Source organism: Hypanus sabinus, chromosome 4 (genome assembly GCF_030144855.1).
Source record: "Hypanus sabinus isolate sHypSab1 chromosome 4, sHypSab1.hap1, whole genome shotgun sequence".
NCBI lineage: Eukaryota > Metazoa > Chordata > Chondrichthyes > Myliobatiformes > Dasyatidae > Hypanus > Hypanus sabinus.
Genome location: NC_082709.1, coordinates 8,301,120 through 8,313,431, shown reverse-complemented (window position 1 = coordinate 8,313,431; position 12,312 = coordinate 8,301,120). Strand labels below are relative to the sequence as shown.

Genomic DNA, 12,312 nt, shown 5'->3' with positions numbered 1-12,312 from the left:
ATTAAATAAATCTATAGAATAATAACCATAACAGAATCAATGAAAGATCTTGGGAGTTCAACCAGAGTGCAAGAGACAACAAGGTGTGCAAATAAAAAAAAGCAATAACTATCAAAAACATGAGATGAAGAGCCCTTGAAAGTGAGTCCATAGGTTATGGGAACAGTTCAGTGATGGGGGAAAATGAAGTTAACTCCTCTGGTTGAAAAGCCTAATGGTTCAGGGATAATAATTGTTCCTGACCTGGTGGTGAGAGTCCTGAAGCTCCTGTACCTGCCTCTTATAGCAGTAGTGAGAAGAGAGTGTGGCCTGGGGGGTGGGGGTCCCTGATGGTTGGTGCTGCTTTTCTGCAACAATGCTCCATGTAGATGTGCTCAGTGGTGGGGAGGGCTTTACCTGTGACGGACTGGGCCGTATCCACTACTTTTGTAGGATTTTTTTGTTCAAGGGCATTGGCGTTTCCATTCTCCTGTGAAGAAGGTCACTGATTGTTTTCAAAATGAAAAGATACATTTCTATATATTAGGGGATCAAAGAATATGGGGAAAGGGCAGTACAATTGTGTTGACTGAAAGATTCTACTCAGTCAGCTTAAAGAGTAGAGCAGAACAACATTCCCACCTTTTTCCCCAACTGCGCAGACCAACTGTTGCTCTGAACAGGAATTTATTTTCACACTGTCTGAAAATTGCGTGGCACTTTAATGATTTTTTTTGTAATTGTCACCCTACTAACATTTCAAATGAACACTTAAAGATCACATACTTTTGATTTTATTTATTAATTGAAGGCTAAAATTGCATAGAGTACAACAAAGAAAAATCCTTCACATTTCAAAACTTTTTCTAGCTGCGTCCAGTTCTAGTTATTGCGCAGCCGCGCACCTAGAGGGAATAGTGGGGCCAACACAACAGGCCATATGGCTGTTCCAGTCCTTGTTTTCACTAACAGACAGAACCTGAGACATGGGGGTAAGCCCCGTTACTGGTACAGTTCAGTAGATGGAACTCTGCCAGCACAAGAGGCACCTATGGTTAGGCACGTTACTTCTCCCCAGCAGCCCAAAAATACCAGTCTGGCCAACTAAGGCCACATTTAGGGCTCTGGGCTGGGCAGCAGCTGCAGCAAGAGGGAGTGAAAGCAGGATAAAGAAATGGAAGGGAGAGAAATGGTTTCAAGAAAACGAAGAGGGGAAAAAAGCAAAACAGAGGACCCTTTCACCCTCTCCTTTTGTAGGTTCATTTCTCTTGCTCTTAGTAATACCGTGAGGAATGTTCACAACACTCATCTACTGACCATTGATCGACATACAATGGGAAGCACTGACACTGGAATTCAGACTGATTGCATCATGGCTTAATATGGAAACTCCAATACTTGGGAATACAAGAGGCGACAGTGATGCGCTCAGCCAGATCGACATACAATGGGAAGCACTGACACTGGAATTCAGACTGATTGCATCATGGCTTAATATGGAAACTCCAATACTTGGGAATACAAGAGGCGACAGTGATGCGCTCAGCCAGATACTGCTCACCCCACGATCGAGGATATTGACAAAAGGCAGCATCTCAGCAAAAATCCTGTCCATCATTCAAGACTCCCACCGCCCCCCAACATAAGAGGCCATGCTCTCTTTGATGCTGCCATCAGTAACTTTCCCTCTAATTATTATCTTTTTTACTGCTGTGATGACCAAACATTGCTCTGAGTAGGAAGTTCTTTTTTTTAAAAAAAAACACATCCTGAAAACTGCCTAGCAATTTTGGTAATATGCATTGTATGAATATTTAGAATGAAAATTTTAAATTTACATACTTTTGATTTTATTTATTAATTGAAGGGTATAATGAAATATAGTACAAAGAAAATCTTTCATGATTCACAATCTTTTAAACTTAGATGGTACTGGTATTCAGCGGGCTGGCAGTTTATCAGCACTGAGCCACCGATTTCCGTTCTGTGTTTATTGTTACAATTTGAAACAATGCTGTAAATTGTAACACTGACAATGTAAATACATTGAAGCTCTAAAATGTTTCATAGTAAAAGGTTGTGGTACCTTTGTTATTTAGAAAACTTATGGATTATATTCATAAACACAATTAATTACAAGGTATTTCACAATTAGACTAAAATAAATTTCAAAATTTTATTAGCATAAATTCAAAATTATATTAACATTATATAAAAGAAACTTCCAGCTGTATAGCAACCAAGGCTAGGTGCATGGGAGCATTTCTGTTACTGTGCAGCCACGCACCAGCTCAGATTAGGTGGCGCAGTGACCATCAGGCAGGAGATACGGAACGTCTCAATATTCAACAACAGTTTCTCACCACTGCTGTCAGGTTCCTGAACAGACTTGAAGAAACCAATAGCACTACCTTGAACTACATTTCTTATTTTTCCCTCAATATGCACAAACATTATGTTTATTATGTGCATGTTAGCATAAATGTTACATAAACCATGTTGTCAAGTTTGTAATGCACAGCACTGCTGCAAGAAGCTCGTTTTCAGGCATACAGTATATTATTCCCAGGATAGAAATGCCATACTCTGAGGAACACACTTGATTTCAAGCCAGAAGAGTGGGAGAGTGGGTCAGTTACTGAGTACTTTTCCCTTCCATCTCCTGACAGACTGTCTACACATCATGGTTAGACTGGGGTACACTTGTTTGAATGAATACAGTTCCAAAACACTCAACTATCAGCTTGGGCAAAACTTGACTGATACTCCACGTGCCATCTTAAACACTCTGACTTAAACACTGGCAAAAATCAAGCCAACACCATGTAACATCATGCCAAGTCTTAAACCACCTTAAACAATCATTTGATCCAATTCTGGTGGGGGGGGGGGGGAGAAAAGAAAGTCACACCAGCAGTGTATAACATCTACAAGTGCCAACACACTTAGGTTTCAAAAACAACATCAAATTTTGCAAATTGCTCTACCTGGAAAGTAAGACTGACAGGCAGATGGGAACACCTCCAAAAGAATATCATAGATTGACTATAGCACTGTTCCATTAAAGTCATGGGAATTCCAATCTCATACTTCACAATTTTCAACAGTTCAAGATGGCAGCTTCATCACCACCACCCAAAGGTTAATTGAGATACATCACAAATACTAGCTTTGTCAGAGGCTGAACTTATTGACTTTTCAATTAATTGGTTAAACATCCATGTCAATTGATTGAAATGCATTATTTTATTGTTGGAAATTCCTATTTCTTTCACCCAGCCACTCATAGTTAATTGGTAACTCAATACTTCCAGCATTCAATTGCTATTTGACTCCAAGATAGCTACTGTTTGGCAGAAATTAGGTTGTACAACGCACTCATTGACCTTGGTTGTAAAGATAGTTCTTGGGAAATGAGAAATGCATTAGAATAAAGGTTGAATGCAAACAGACACGCTGTGTTTTTCTGCTTTTGGTTTCAGATATTCAATACCTGAAAGTATTTGTTAATTTTATTTACTGTGCCTGTTAAATTAAATGTTTATTTCCCATATCTTTTAATATTTTATTAAAAGGAAAAATGAAAACAATAAAATCCATTTGTTAAAACGAGTGAGGTTTTATGGAGGAAGATTAATTGAACCTACACTGTACATTAGGGTATATTTATTTTACATCCATAGTAATACATCATTTAAAGATCTACCAGAGATCAAAATACTTAGTTCAACATACCTTAATACTTGTTGATTATTTATATTTATTGATAAAAGAGCTCAGCTCATTTGAGGTATAAAGCAATGTTAGAACATAAGAAATAGGAGCAGGAGTAGGCCATCGGCCCATCGAGCCTGCCCCACCATTCAATACGATCATGGCTGATCTGTCCATAAACTTGCCTTTTTCCCATAATGCTTAACTCCCTTACTATGTAATGCCCTCTTCTCAATACTACCTTCAGGAAGGGGTTACAGCAGCCTGCAGATACACACACAACATTCAGGAACAGCTTGTTCACCACCACCACCAGATTTCCAAATGGACAATGAACCTGTGAACACTACTTCACTCCTTTCTTATCTCTATTAAGACCATAAAATATAGGAGCAGAATTAGGCCATTCAGGCCATCGAGTCTGCTCTGCCATCCCATCATGGCTAATCCCAGATCCCACTCCACCCCATACACCTACCTTTTCACCATATCCTTTGATGCCCTGACTGATCAGGAAACTATTAACTTCCACCTTGAGTATACACACAGACATGGCCTCCACCACAGTCTGAGGCAGAGCAATCCACAGATTCACTATTCTCTGGCTAAAAAAAAACCCTCCAACCTTTGTTCTAAAGGGTTGCCCTGGGTGCTGGAGTTCTTTAATAGTGGACACTGCCTTTCTGAGATACCACTCTCCAAAGATGTCCTGGGTACTTTGTAGGCTAGTGCCCAAGATGGAGATGATTAGATCTGCAGCTTCTTTTGGTCCTGTGGAGTAGCCCCTCCATACTAGAAAGTGATGCAGCCTGTCAGAATGCTCTTCACGGTGCAAATATAGAAGTTTTTGAGTGTATTTGCTGACATGCCAAATCTCTTCAAACTCCTGATAAAGTATAGCTGCTGTCTTGCCTTCTTTGTGACTACATTGATATGTTGGGACCAGGTTAGGTCCTCAGAGATCTTGACACTGAGGAATAAATGATTTAGTCCTGGAAGATCTTATTGATCCATGTCAATGCAATCCAGCTTATTCCACCCCCCAACTTCTCTTCATTCCCACCAGAAGGAACAATATTTCATTCTCTACTCTAGTTACACCACTCACATTTTAAATAACTGCATCAGATCTTGCATTCGCCACTGTTTGAAGGAAAACTGCCCCATACTGCCCCCTAAACTGGATGGAGAAACTGGGTTAGTAATCTCTGTAATCAATTTGGTAATTTTTTTCTTCATCCTCTTGGAGCTCTTCACAAAGTGCTTAGAAAAGCATGAGATGCTGAATTTTATACAAATACATATCATGGAATGCAATAAACCCAGGTTACAAATTCCTGACTGATATAAAGTCCATACGCACAAAAGAACATCTGGAAGACTGGCAGGATTGATTTACCAGCTATTGTGGGGCTACAGGTATCTTCTGCCAAAGGGGACATTGGTTTATGGCAGTATCAAAATGACTGAGTAAAAGTCTTTGTTTAACCCTTGGCTATCCTACGCTTTTATTTAAATATCTTGCCAGTCCGAGTACTTCAAAGTACATGTATACGTTATACAACCTTGAGATTCGTCTCTTCACAGGCAGCCACAGAGCAAGAAACCCAAAAGAACCCATTAGAAAAGACCAATGTGCAGAGAAGGAGAAAAAAAATGCATCATCCAAACAAATGTAAACAAATAGCATTGAGAACGAAAGTGATTCCTCTGACACAAAGCCCCGGGCTGTAGTTGGAGCAGAGATACAAATTACAAACAATTCTCAGGAATGGATTCCTGTTGTAACCTGGGAGATCCATAGATAGAGAGCAAGAAAATATTTTATATAATAACTGGCTTGGGCACCACTGGAGCGTTGTGCCCATCTCTGTCCACCACTTCTTTTAGCGTACCACTTTCAACAAATCACATACATACAGTCCTAGATCTCTTCTCTTGAACAGCTTTTAGAAATGCATCCTTTAGATTGCCTTACATTTTTCCTGTCAAAATGTAACATTTGGCATTGCTCAGCATTAAGTTCCATCAGCCACCTATCCACCCATTCCCTGTCTATGGAGCATCTGTGTAGATCTCCATGAAATCTGTTACAATCCTCACAGTCCAGAACAACACCATCATTACCGTCTCGGCTACAGATTTGTCTTGAATGCCAAAGTCAAATCATTAATATTATGAAAAGCAGTGGTCCTGGTGTCAATCCCTTGAGAAATCTACTTTGCACTTCTGTGTCCAAAATTTTTTTTTGAAATAATCTATTCCTATTATAGACACTTTTATATTCATAGATGGTTTTGTGATCACAGACAAAGTTCTGGTATACAGTCCATTTTGCTATAGCATATTTTGTTCAATAGCATTCAGTTTTAACAATGACCTGGTACCTCACCACACTAATTTGCTTAAAAACCCCATTGATTAGATAGACATCAATTGTCTTTTTCTCAAATCAAATACACATCCTAGAAATTCAGTCCTGAAATTCACCACCACCTGAATCAAAGTTCACCATCCTCATTATGTTGCTGGGCAGCGGTGTAGTAGCATCTGCACCAGACTTCGAGGCAAGTGGTCCCGAGTTTGAATGCAGTTGGCTCCTTGTACGCTTACCATCTGTGCTGGGTTGAGCAATGAGCTAGCAACTTGGCCGCATAAAGAACAGACAAATGCTAAAGAAATGGCAAAGTTGCCACCCAATGCACCTCAAGGTGTGGAAAGGAACAACTGTCCTCATTAAGTGCCAAGCCGCATGACATGGGTGGTCGTGGTCTTTCCAATACCATGACTGTTCTTGGCAAACTTTTCTACAGAAGTGGCTTACTGCCCAGAAGGAGGCAATGGTATATTTACAAGATGGTTAACCCCAGCCATTATCAATACTCTTCAGAGATTGCCTGCCTGGCATCTGTGGTCAGATAACCAGGATTTGTGATGTGCACCAGCAGCTCATACAACCATTCACCACCTACTCCCATGGCTTCACGTGACCCTGATTGGGGGACTGGGTGCTACACCTTTCCTAAGGGTGACCTGCAGGTTGCAGGTTAGCAGAGGGAAGGAGCGCCCTTGGGAAAGATGTATCTCCACCCTGCCACACGAAAAGAAACAGTTACTATAATTAATTGTGCAACTTATGCTGTTTCTAATCTTCAGACAACACCCTCCCATCTACAGCTGCATGGAAGATTAGGGCCAGCTTTTTTGCATCAGCCACCTGGGGTGAACTCTGTCCCTCCTGATCAACGTGACACAATACTCAATTAACCAGGTAGAAGCCCATCTTCCTTTCAATTTCAACTGTACTTCAGGAAATGGCCACATCACAGAATTATCAGAACCAAAAAAACCCTGCAGATCCAAAACGACCATAAATTGCTGAGAGCACTCAGTTGGTGAAGAGGTGCCTGTGGGGGTGGATGCACACCCAACTTCTCACATGATCAACCTTGTTTTCTGAAAGCTGCACCGTATTCTCCCAGCTCCTGCACTCTCTGTACTGAAGGCCACAACTGCTACAGCCCTGTCTTGATTGAATTGAACATGTCTTCCTTTCCCTTGAATTGGATCCTTTCCTCTACTAGAGCTTCAGTCTCCCAGTAGTGTTTCCCATTTCCCAGAGTTCAGTCTCATTCCACCTCCTACTGACTCAAAGATAGGATAGGGCTCCCTTGTTTTCACTTTCCACCCAACCACCTCCACATTCAAAAATTATCCTCTATAGTTTCCACCAACTTCAAAATCAGTATTTCACCACTAGGTGTATCCTCTTCTCCAACACTTCAAAGAGATCATTAAGCTACGACGAGGCCATACTCAACGTTTCCTTTCAATTTCCAACCATCCAGAAACATGGGCAAACCTTTCAATTCAGAGCAGGCGTTCTTAACCTGGGGTCTGTGGATAGATTCTCGGGGCTCCGTGAACATCGATCGGAAAAGAATTAAATCTATATTTTCACTAACCTCAAACCGATATTTAGTATTTCCTTCAATTATGAATATAGGCACTGTGGTATTAATAGTACCCGTGAGTGTGTCACCAATAGAAATCACAGGTATTTTCATACCACATTACAGTTGTTACAAATATCTCAACATTGTTTACGGTACTCTCGCCACTCCTTGAATTGACGGTAGTTATTGACCTGCTGCTGGATCGAACGTAATCGCGGTCTTCCCGCTGCTGACATGGCGATTAATTACCGGGCAGCCCCGCCATTGGACGCCCACCATGAATGCGGGTTGTTCTGTCAAAAACCACCCCCCAGCTTAATGTTCTTATTCAAAAGCAACAGCAGTCTTCACACTGATATGTCTTTCAAAATAAAAAAAATTAACTTGCCAGTACTTTAAATACATGGTCTTGTTTTTATTGCGTTAATAAAGCACATGTATTACTGTATCACATTTTAAAAATATCTTGATACGCGTCATTGCTTTACTTTGAAATCCTGTGTACAGTACTTTATATATTTAAATACTTTATTTTGACAAGGAGTTCACAGACTTCACCGGACCATGGCTTTAAAAAAGGTGAACAGCCGCTGATTTAGAGGAAGCAGCTGATGCTCAAAATATAGTTTTCTGAACAACGATAAAAACAAGTGCAGATTTTGGTGACCGATTGCAGAACCAAAAGGGAACTAACACCAGTTACCCGTCACTATATCTCTGCCTCTCTTCAATTCTGACCCCTCCTGCATTGCTCGTGATCTCCGACGGAAGCACATCAGGCCCAAAGTGGGCTCTGTTTGACCTCTTGGACTTAATTTTGCATGTAACTGTTTCTGATCGTTTTCTCCCCTCCCCCACCTCACAATTGTGACACGCCTGTTTTAATTGTCGTTAAAGATCACTTTTTTTTTGTAATGTGACAACTTTTATCTGTACCCTGTGACATTTATCTTCTCATCCCAACTCAAACACACTCTTTTCCTCGCATTTCCCCTGAAAGCTGAACTCTGCTCCTCTCCGTGCAGGTAGGTGTACCTTAACCCACAGTGCAGTACTCTCTATTCTCGTACCTACTAAATCGTGAAGTATACACAGAGGGAGAGTCTATTTCGTAATCAACGAAACGCAACCCTCTCAAGTTTCAAATTACTTCTTGGAGAACTCCCGGATACAGAGAAGTAAATTGTGTTGTCACCTGATGCTCCAAAGACAACCATGCAAAACGCAACGCTCATAAAACTCAACGGTGTCGTCTTGTTTCTCGTCAGGTTGAATAAATACTTAACCTTTTATTAAAGATATGCAATTCAGTTTCCTAAAACAGTGCAGGTTCACTAAACGCGTCTCAACCCATTTTAAATAGATTTAATTTTAGTTGTGTACTGGACTATTATATGGTACGTACCCATGGAGGAAGATCTTGTTTAATTTCATTGGTAATCACGACTTTTTCATCGTCCAGCATTTGAAATGCTGCCTGCAGACGTGCACATTTCCAGCTTCTGTTTCTCTTCCACCATATCCACAGCAGGACCCCGAACATAAACCAGGTGAGGCTCAGCCCGAAGTAGCCCGACAGGTAGATAGGGAACAGGTAGATGAACGCCTTGGCAAAGTTGGTCAGTAGGTCCATCAGTCCCGGGGCTGGACCATTGTCCGCGCTGTCTTCCGGACCGTCCTCGACCACCTCTGAGGTAGCTGAAGTTCTCCGCTCGGGTGACCAGATACTCCCCCTCGTTCGGGGCGCCGCGCCTCTCATAGTGCTGGCCGGCTCTGAGCACTCTCCGAGCAGCACCTTCCACCGCCTGGGATCAAACCAGCAAGCCGTTCAGCATTCCCGGCCAATCCTCAGTGGTTTGGAGTCCCTCACCTCTTCCCAACCGGTCCTTCCTGCTCCGAGAACATTCCGGTTGGAATTGCGATTAAAACACTCCCCCTCTCTCTCTCTCTCTCTCTCTCTCTCTCTCCCCACCCTTTCGTCACCAAGCAAGGAGCAAACCTCGCCTACAGCTGTACAATAACAAGGGGTGGCCCTTGATAACCGGCTCGGTAACTTCTTCACAGCGTACAGCCTTTGCGGAAAACCCAAGTTCGTATCTCTTCCCACTCGGTGGCAGCTCAAAGAAAACGCACCTCATTTTAAATCAAAATACGAATGTGCTTTTGTACCAGTGCCGGTTTAGACCAGCAGTCAAGTTCCTTCGATTCAGCAAATCTACAACAGGTTAATTCCTGTAAGTGAGCCCGAAATTTGCCAATTGGCAAAAGGTGTAGAAATTCAGTTCAGATGAAGAAATAGAATGTTTGACTGAGTTGTGGGCGTCTGTATAAACGGCCATTTAAATAATCTGGTTAGAGAGATTACTCATTTTAGTTTCTGTTTATTGAAAATGAAAGCGCACCGCTGGTTGTCAACATCTTAGTCTTCAAGCGCCACTTAATGGAGGACTAAATGTTTACGTCACGTGTGTTTACCGTGGATGAATATTGTGAGTGGTGTTCTCTAGAGAGCGTGTATTTTAGAGAAGAACGTTCTCTAACGGGGGTAAGTTTGTTTTCGCGGAGTTGTGTGTGTCTCGAAAGCACTAGCAGGGCGGTGGCAGAGACGTTTATGGGGTTCTCAAATACACATGGGAATGTGGTTCGGTACAAATATATAAAAAGAGAAATAATTATAAATAAATAAGCAATAAATATTGAGAACAGGAGATTAAGAGTCTTTGAAAGTGAGTCCATTGGTTGTGGGAACTTTTTAGTGATGGGCAAGTGAAACTGAGTGAAGTTATCCCGTTTGGTTCAAGAGTCTGAAGGTTGAGGAGCAACAACAGTTCCCCTACCGGCCTGTTGCTCTGTTACACTGTTTTATACTGTAAATCAACTAGGTGGAACAATTAGACAAATATCAACTCCCTAAATATTTCCAACTCCAATGCTTGTTCCTACAAACATGCTGTCCAAGTCACAAATGCACAATATTAAAAAAAAGTAAAACAATATGCCATTCCTAACAATCCTCCAACCTGCTCCCATACATAGAAGGCACTCAATTCCTCATTAATTGTTTGCCCCTGAATCACTGGCCCAGTGATGGATGGCAGAGTGGAGATACGAGTATATCTCTATAAAAGGAGAGGTAAGGTGCTCTTTCCCTCTGCTAATTTACAGGTCACCCTTGAATTTCCTCTGAATACCTACGCTCTGTCTACCAGAAAAAGCAGGATCTCCCAGTGGCCACACATTTTAATTCCACGTCCTATTCCCATTCTGATATGTCTATCCATGGCCTCCTCTACTCTCAAGTTGAAGTCACACTCAGGTTGGAGGAACAACACCTTATATTTCGTCTGGGTAGCCTCCAACCTGATGGCATGAACATTGATTGCTCTAACTTCTGTTAATGCCCCACCTCCCCTTCTTACCCATCCCTTATTTATTTATTTCCCCCTTTTCCCCTCCTTTTTTCTCTCTGCCCTCTCAGAATTGCTCTTTGCCTGTTCTCCATCTCCCTCTGGTGCTCCCCTCCCCCTTTCTTTCTCTCTAGGCCTCCCGTCCCATGATCCTTTCCCTTCTCCAGCTCCGTATCCCTTTTGTCAATCACCTTTCCAGCTCTTAGCTTCACCCCTCCCCTTCCTGTCTTCTATCATTTCAGATTTCCCCCTCCCCCTCCTGCTTTCAAATCTCTTACTATCTTTTCTTTCAGTTAGTCCTGAAGGAGGGTCGACAGTGCTTCTCCCTATAGATGCTGCCTGGCCTGCTGTGTTCCACCGGCATTTTGTGTGTGTTGCTTGAATTTCCAGCATCTGCAGATTTCCTCGTGTTTGCAGTCTTTCATTGATTCTGATATGGTTATTATTCAATTATGGATTTGAATATGCCTGCATGAAAATGAATATCATGGTTGTATATGGTGCTATATTAGTACTTTGACAATAAACTTACTTTGAACTTTGATCTGGCCTACACATGCTGTAAATCTACCAGCGTGGTTATAAAAACACAAAATCCCAGGAAAATCCCAGCTTTACAGGTCAAGCAGCATCTATAGATAGTGTAGACTATTTCATACACTGCAAAAGGAAAGCAGGACTGAGAAACTTTAACTCAGTATCTTTTCACTACGGATACTGTCTGACTTGCTGGACTTTTCCATTATTTTCTGATTTATTGAAGATTTCCTGCATCTATAGATTTAAACTACCTAAACTGTTGAAAAAAGATAATCTTTTCACTGCCTGCTTAGTTCAAGGGCAACTATGGATGGGCAATGGGTGCCAAAGTTAACAGAGATCTACACATTCCACATACAAATACAAACATTTCTTCATTGCTGCTGTGTCCAAATCTGGATCCTACCCAACTCAACATGGTAGTTAATCAGGTGCCTTTATGGATGAGTAATGATTAAAAATGACAATGCTGCAAGACTGCTCTCAAGTTGAAATTTGAGTTGGTAAGTTGCTGGTTATCATAAGAGTCTACCATCTGTCTTGTGTGGTGCTTGTAGTTTTCCATCTTGCCTCTTAAACTCGACTATCACTCTTATAATTTAACAACCATTAGAAATGTTAAAGGAAGTTCAAAGTACATTTATTATCAAAGTATGTACGCAGCACCCGCCCCTGTCACAATGCAAAGAAGAACCATAGGAACAACCTGTTTGATG

At 41.5% G+C, this 12,312-nt stretch overlaps 1 protein-coding gene and 1 long non-coding RNA gene across 3 annotated transcripts in view; one reads left to right on the top strand and one right to left on the bottom strand.

The window, feature by feature from the left end:
- LOC132392461 (extended synaptotagmin-3-like) overlaps positions 1 to 9,572 on the bottom strand; it is a 106,302-nt gene extending 96,730 nt beyond the window's left edge. The window contains exon 1 of the mRNA XM_059966337.1: positions 9,055 to 9,572. Coding sequence (XP_059822320.1) covers positions 9,055 to 9,408 — 354 coding nt within the window. The 5' untranslated portion in view covers positions 9,409 to 9,572. The remainder of the gene's footprint in view (positions 1 to 9,054) is intronic.
- LOC132392462 (uncharacterized) overlaps positions 8,595 to 12,312 on the top strand; it is a 137,020-nt gene continuing 133,302 nt past the window's right edge. Inside the window, exon 1 of one of the 2 annotated variants that reach the window (XR_009511551.1) lies at positions 8,595 to 8,674. This is a non-coding gene — a long non-coding RNA (uncharacterized LOC132392462). Of the gene's footprint in view, positions 8,675 to 10,061; positions 10,195 to 12,312 lie in introns of those variants that run through there. The other variant, XR_009511550.1, reaches the window with a different exon arrangement.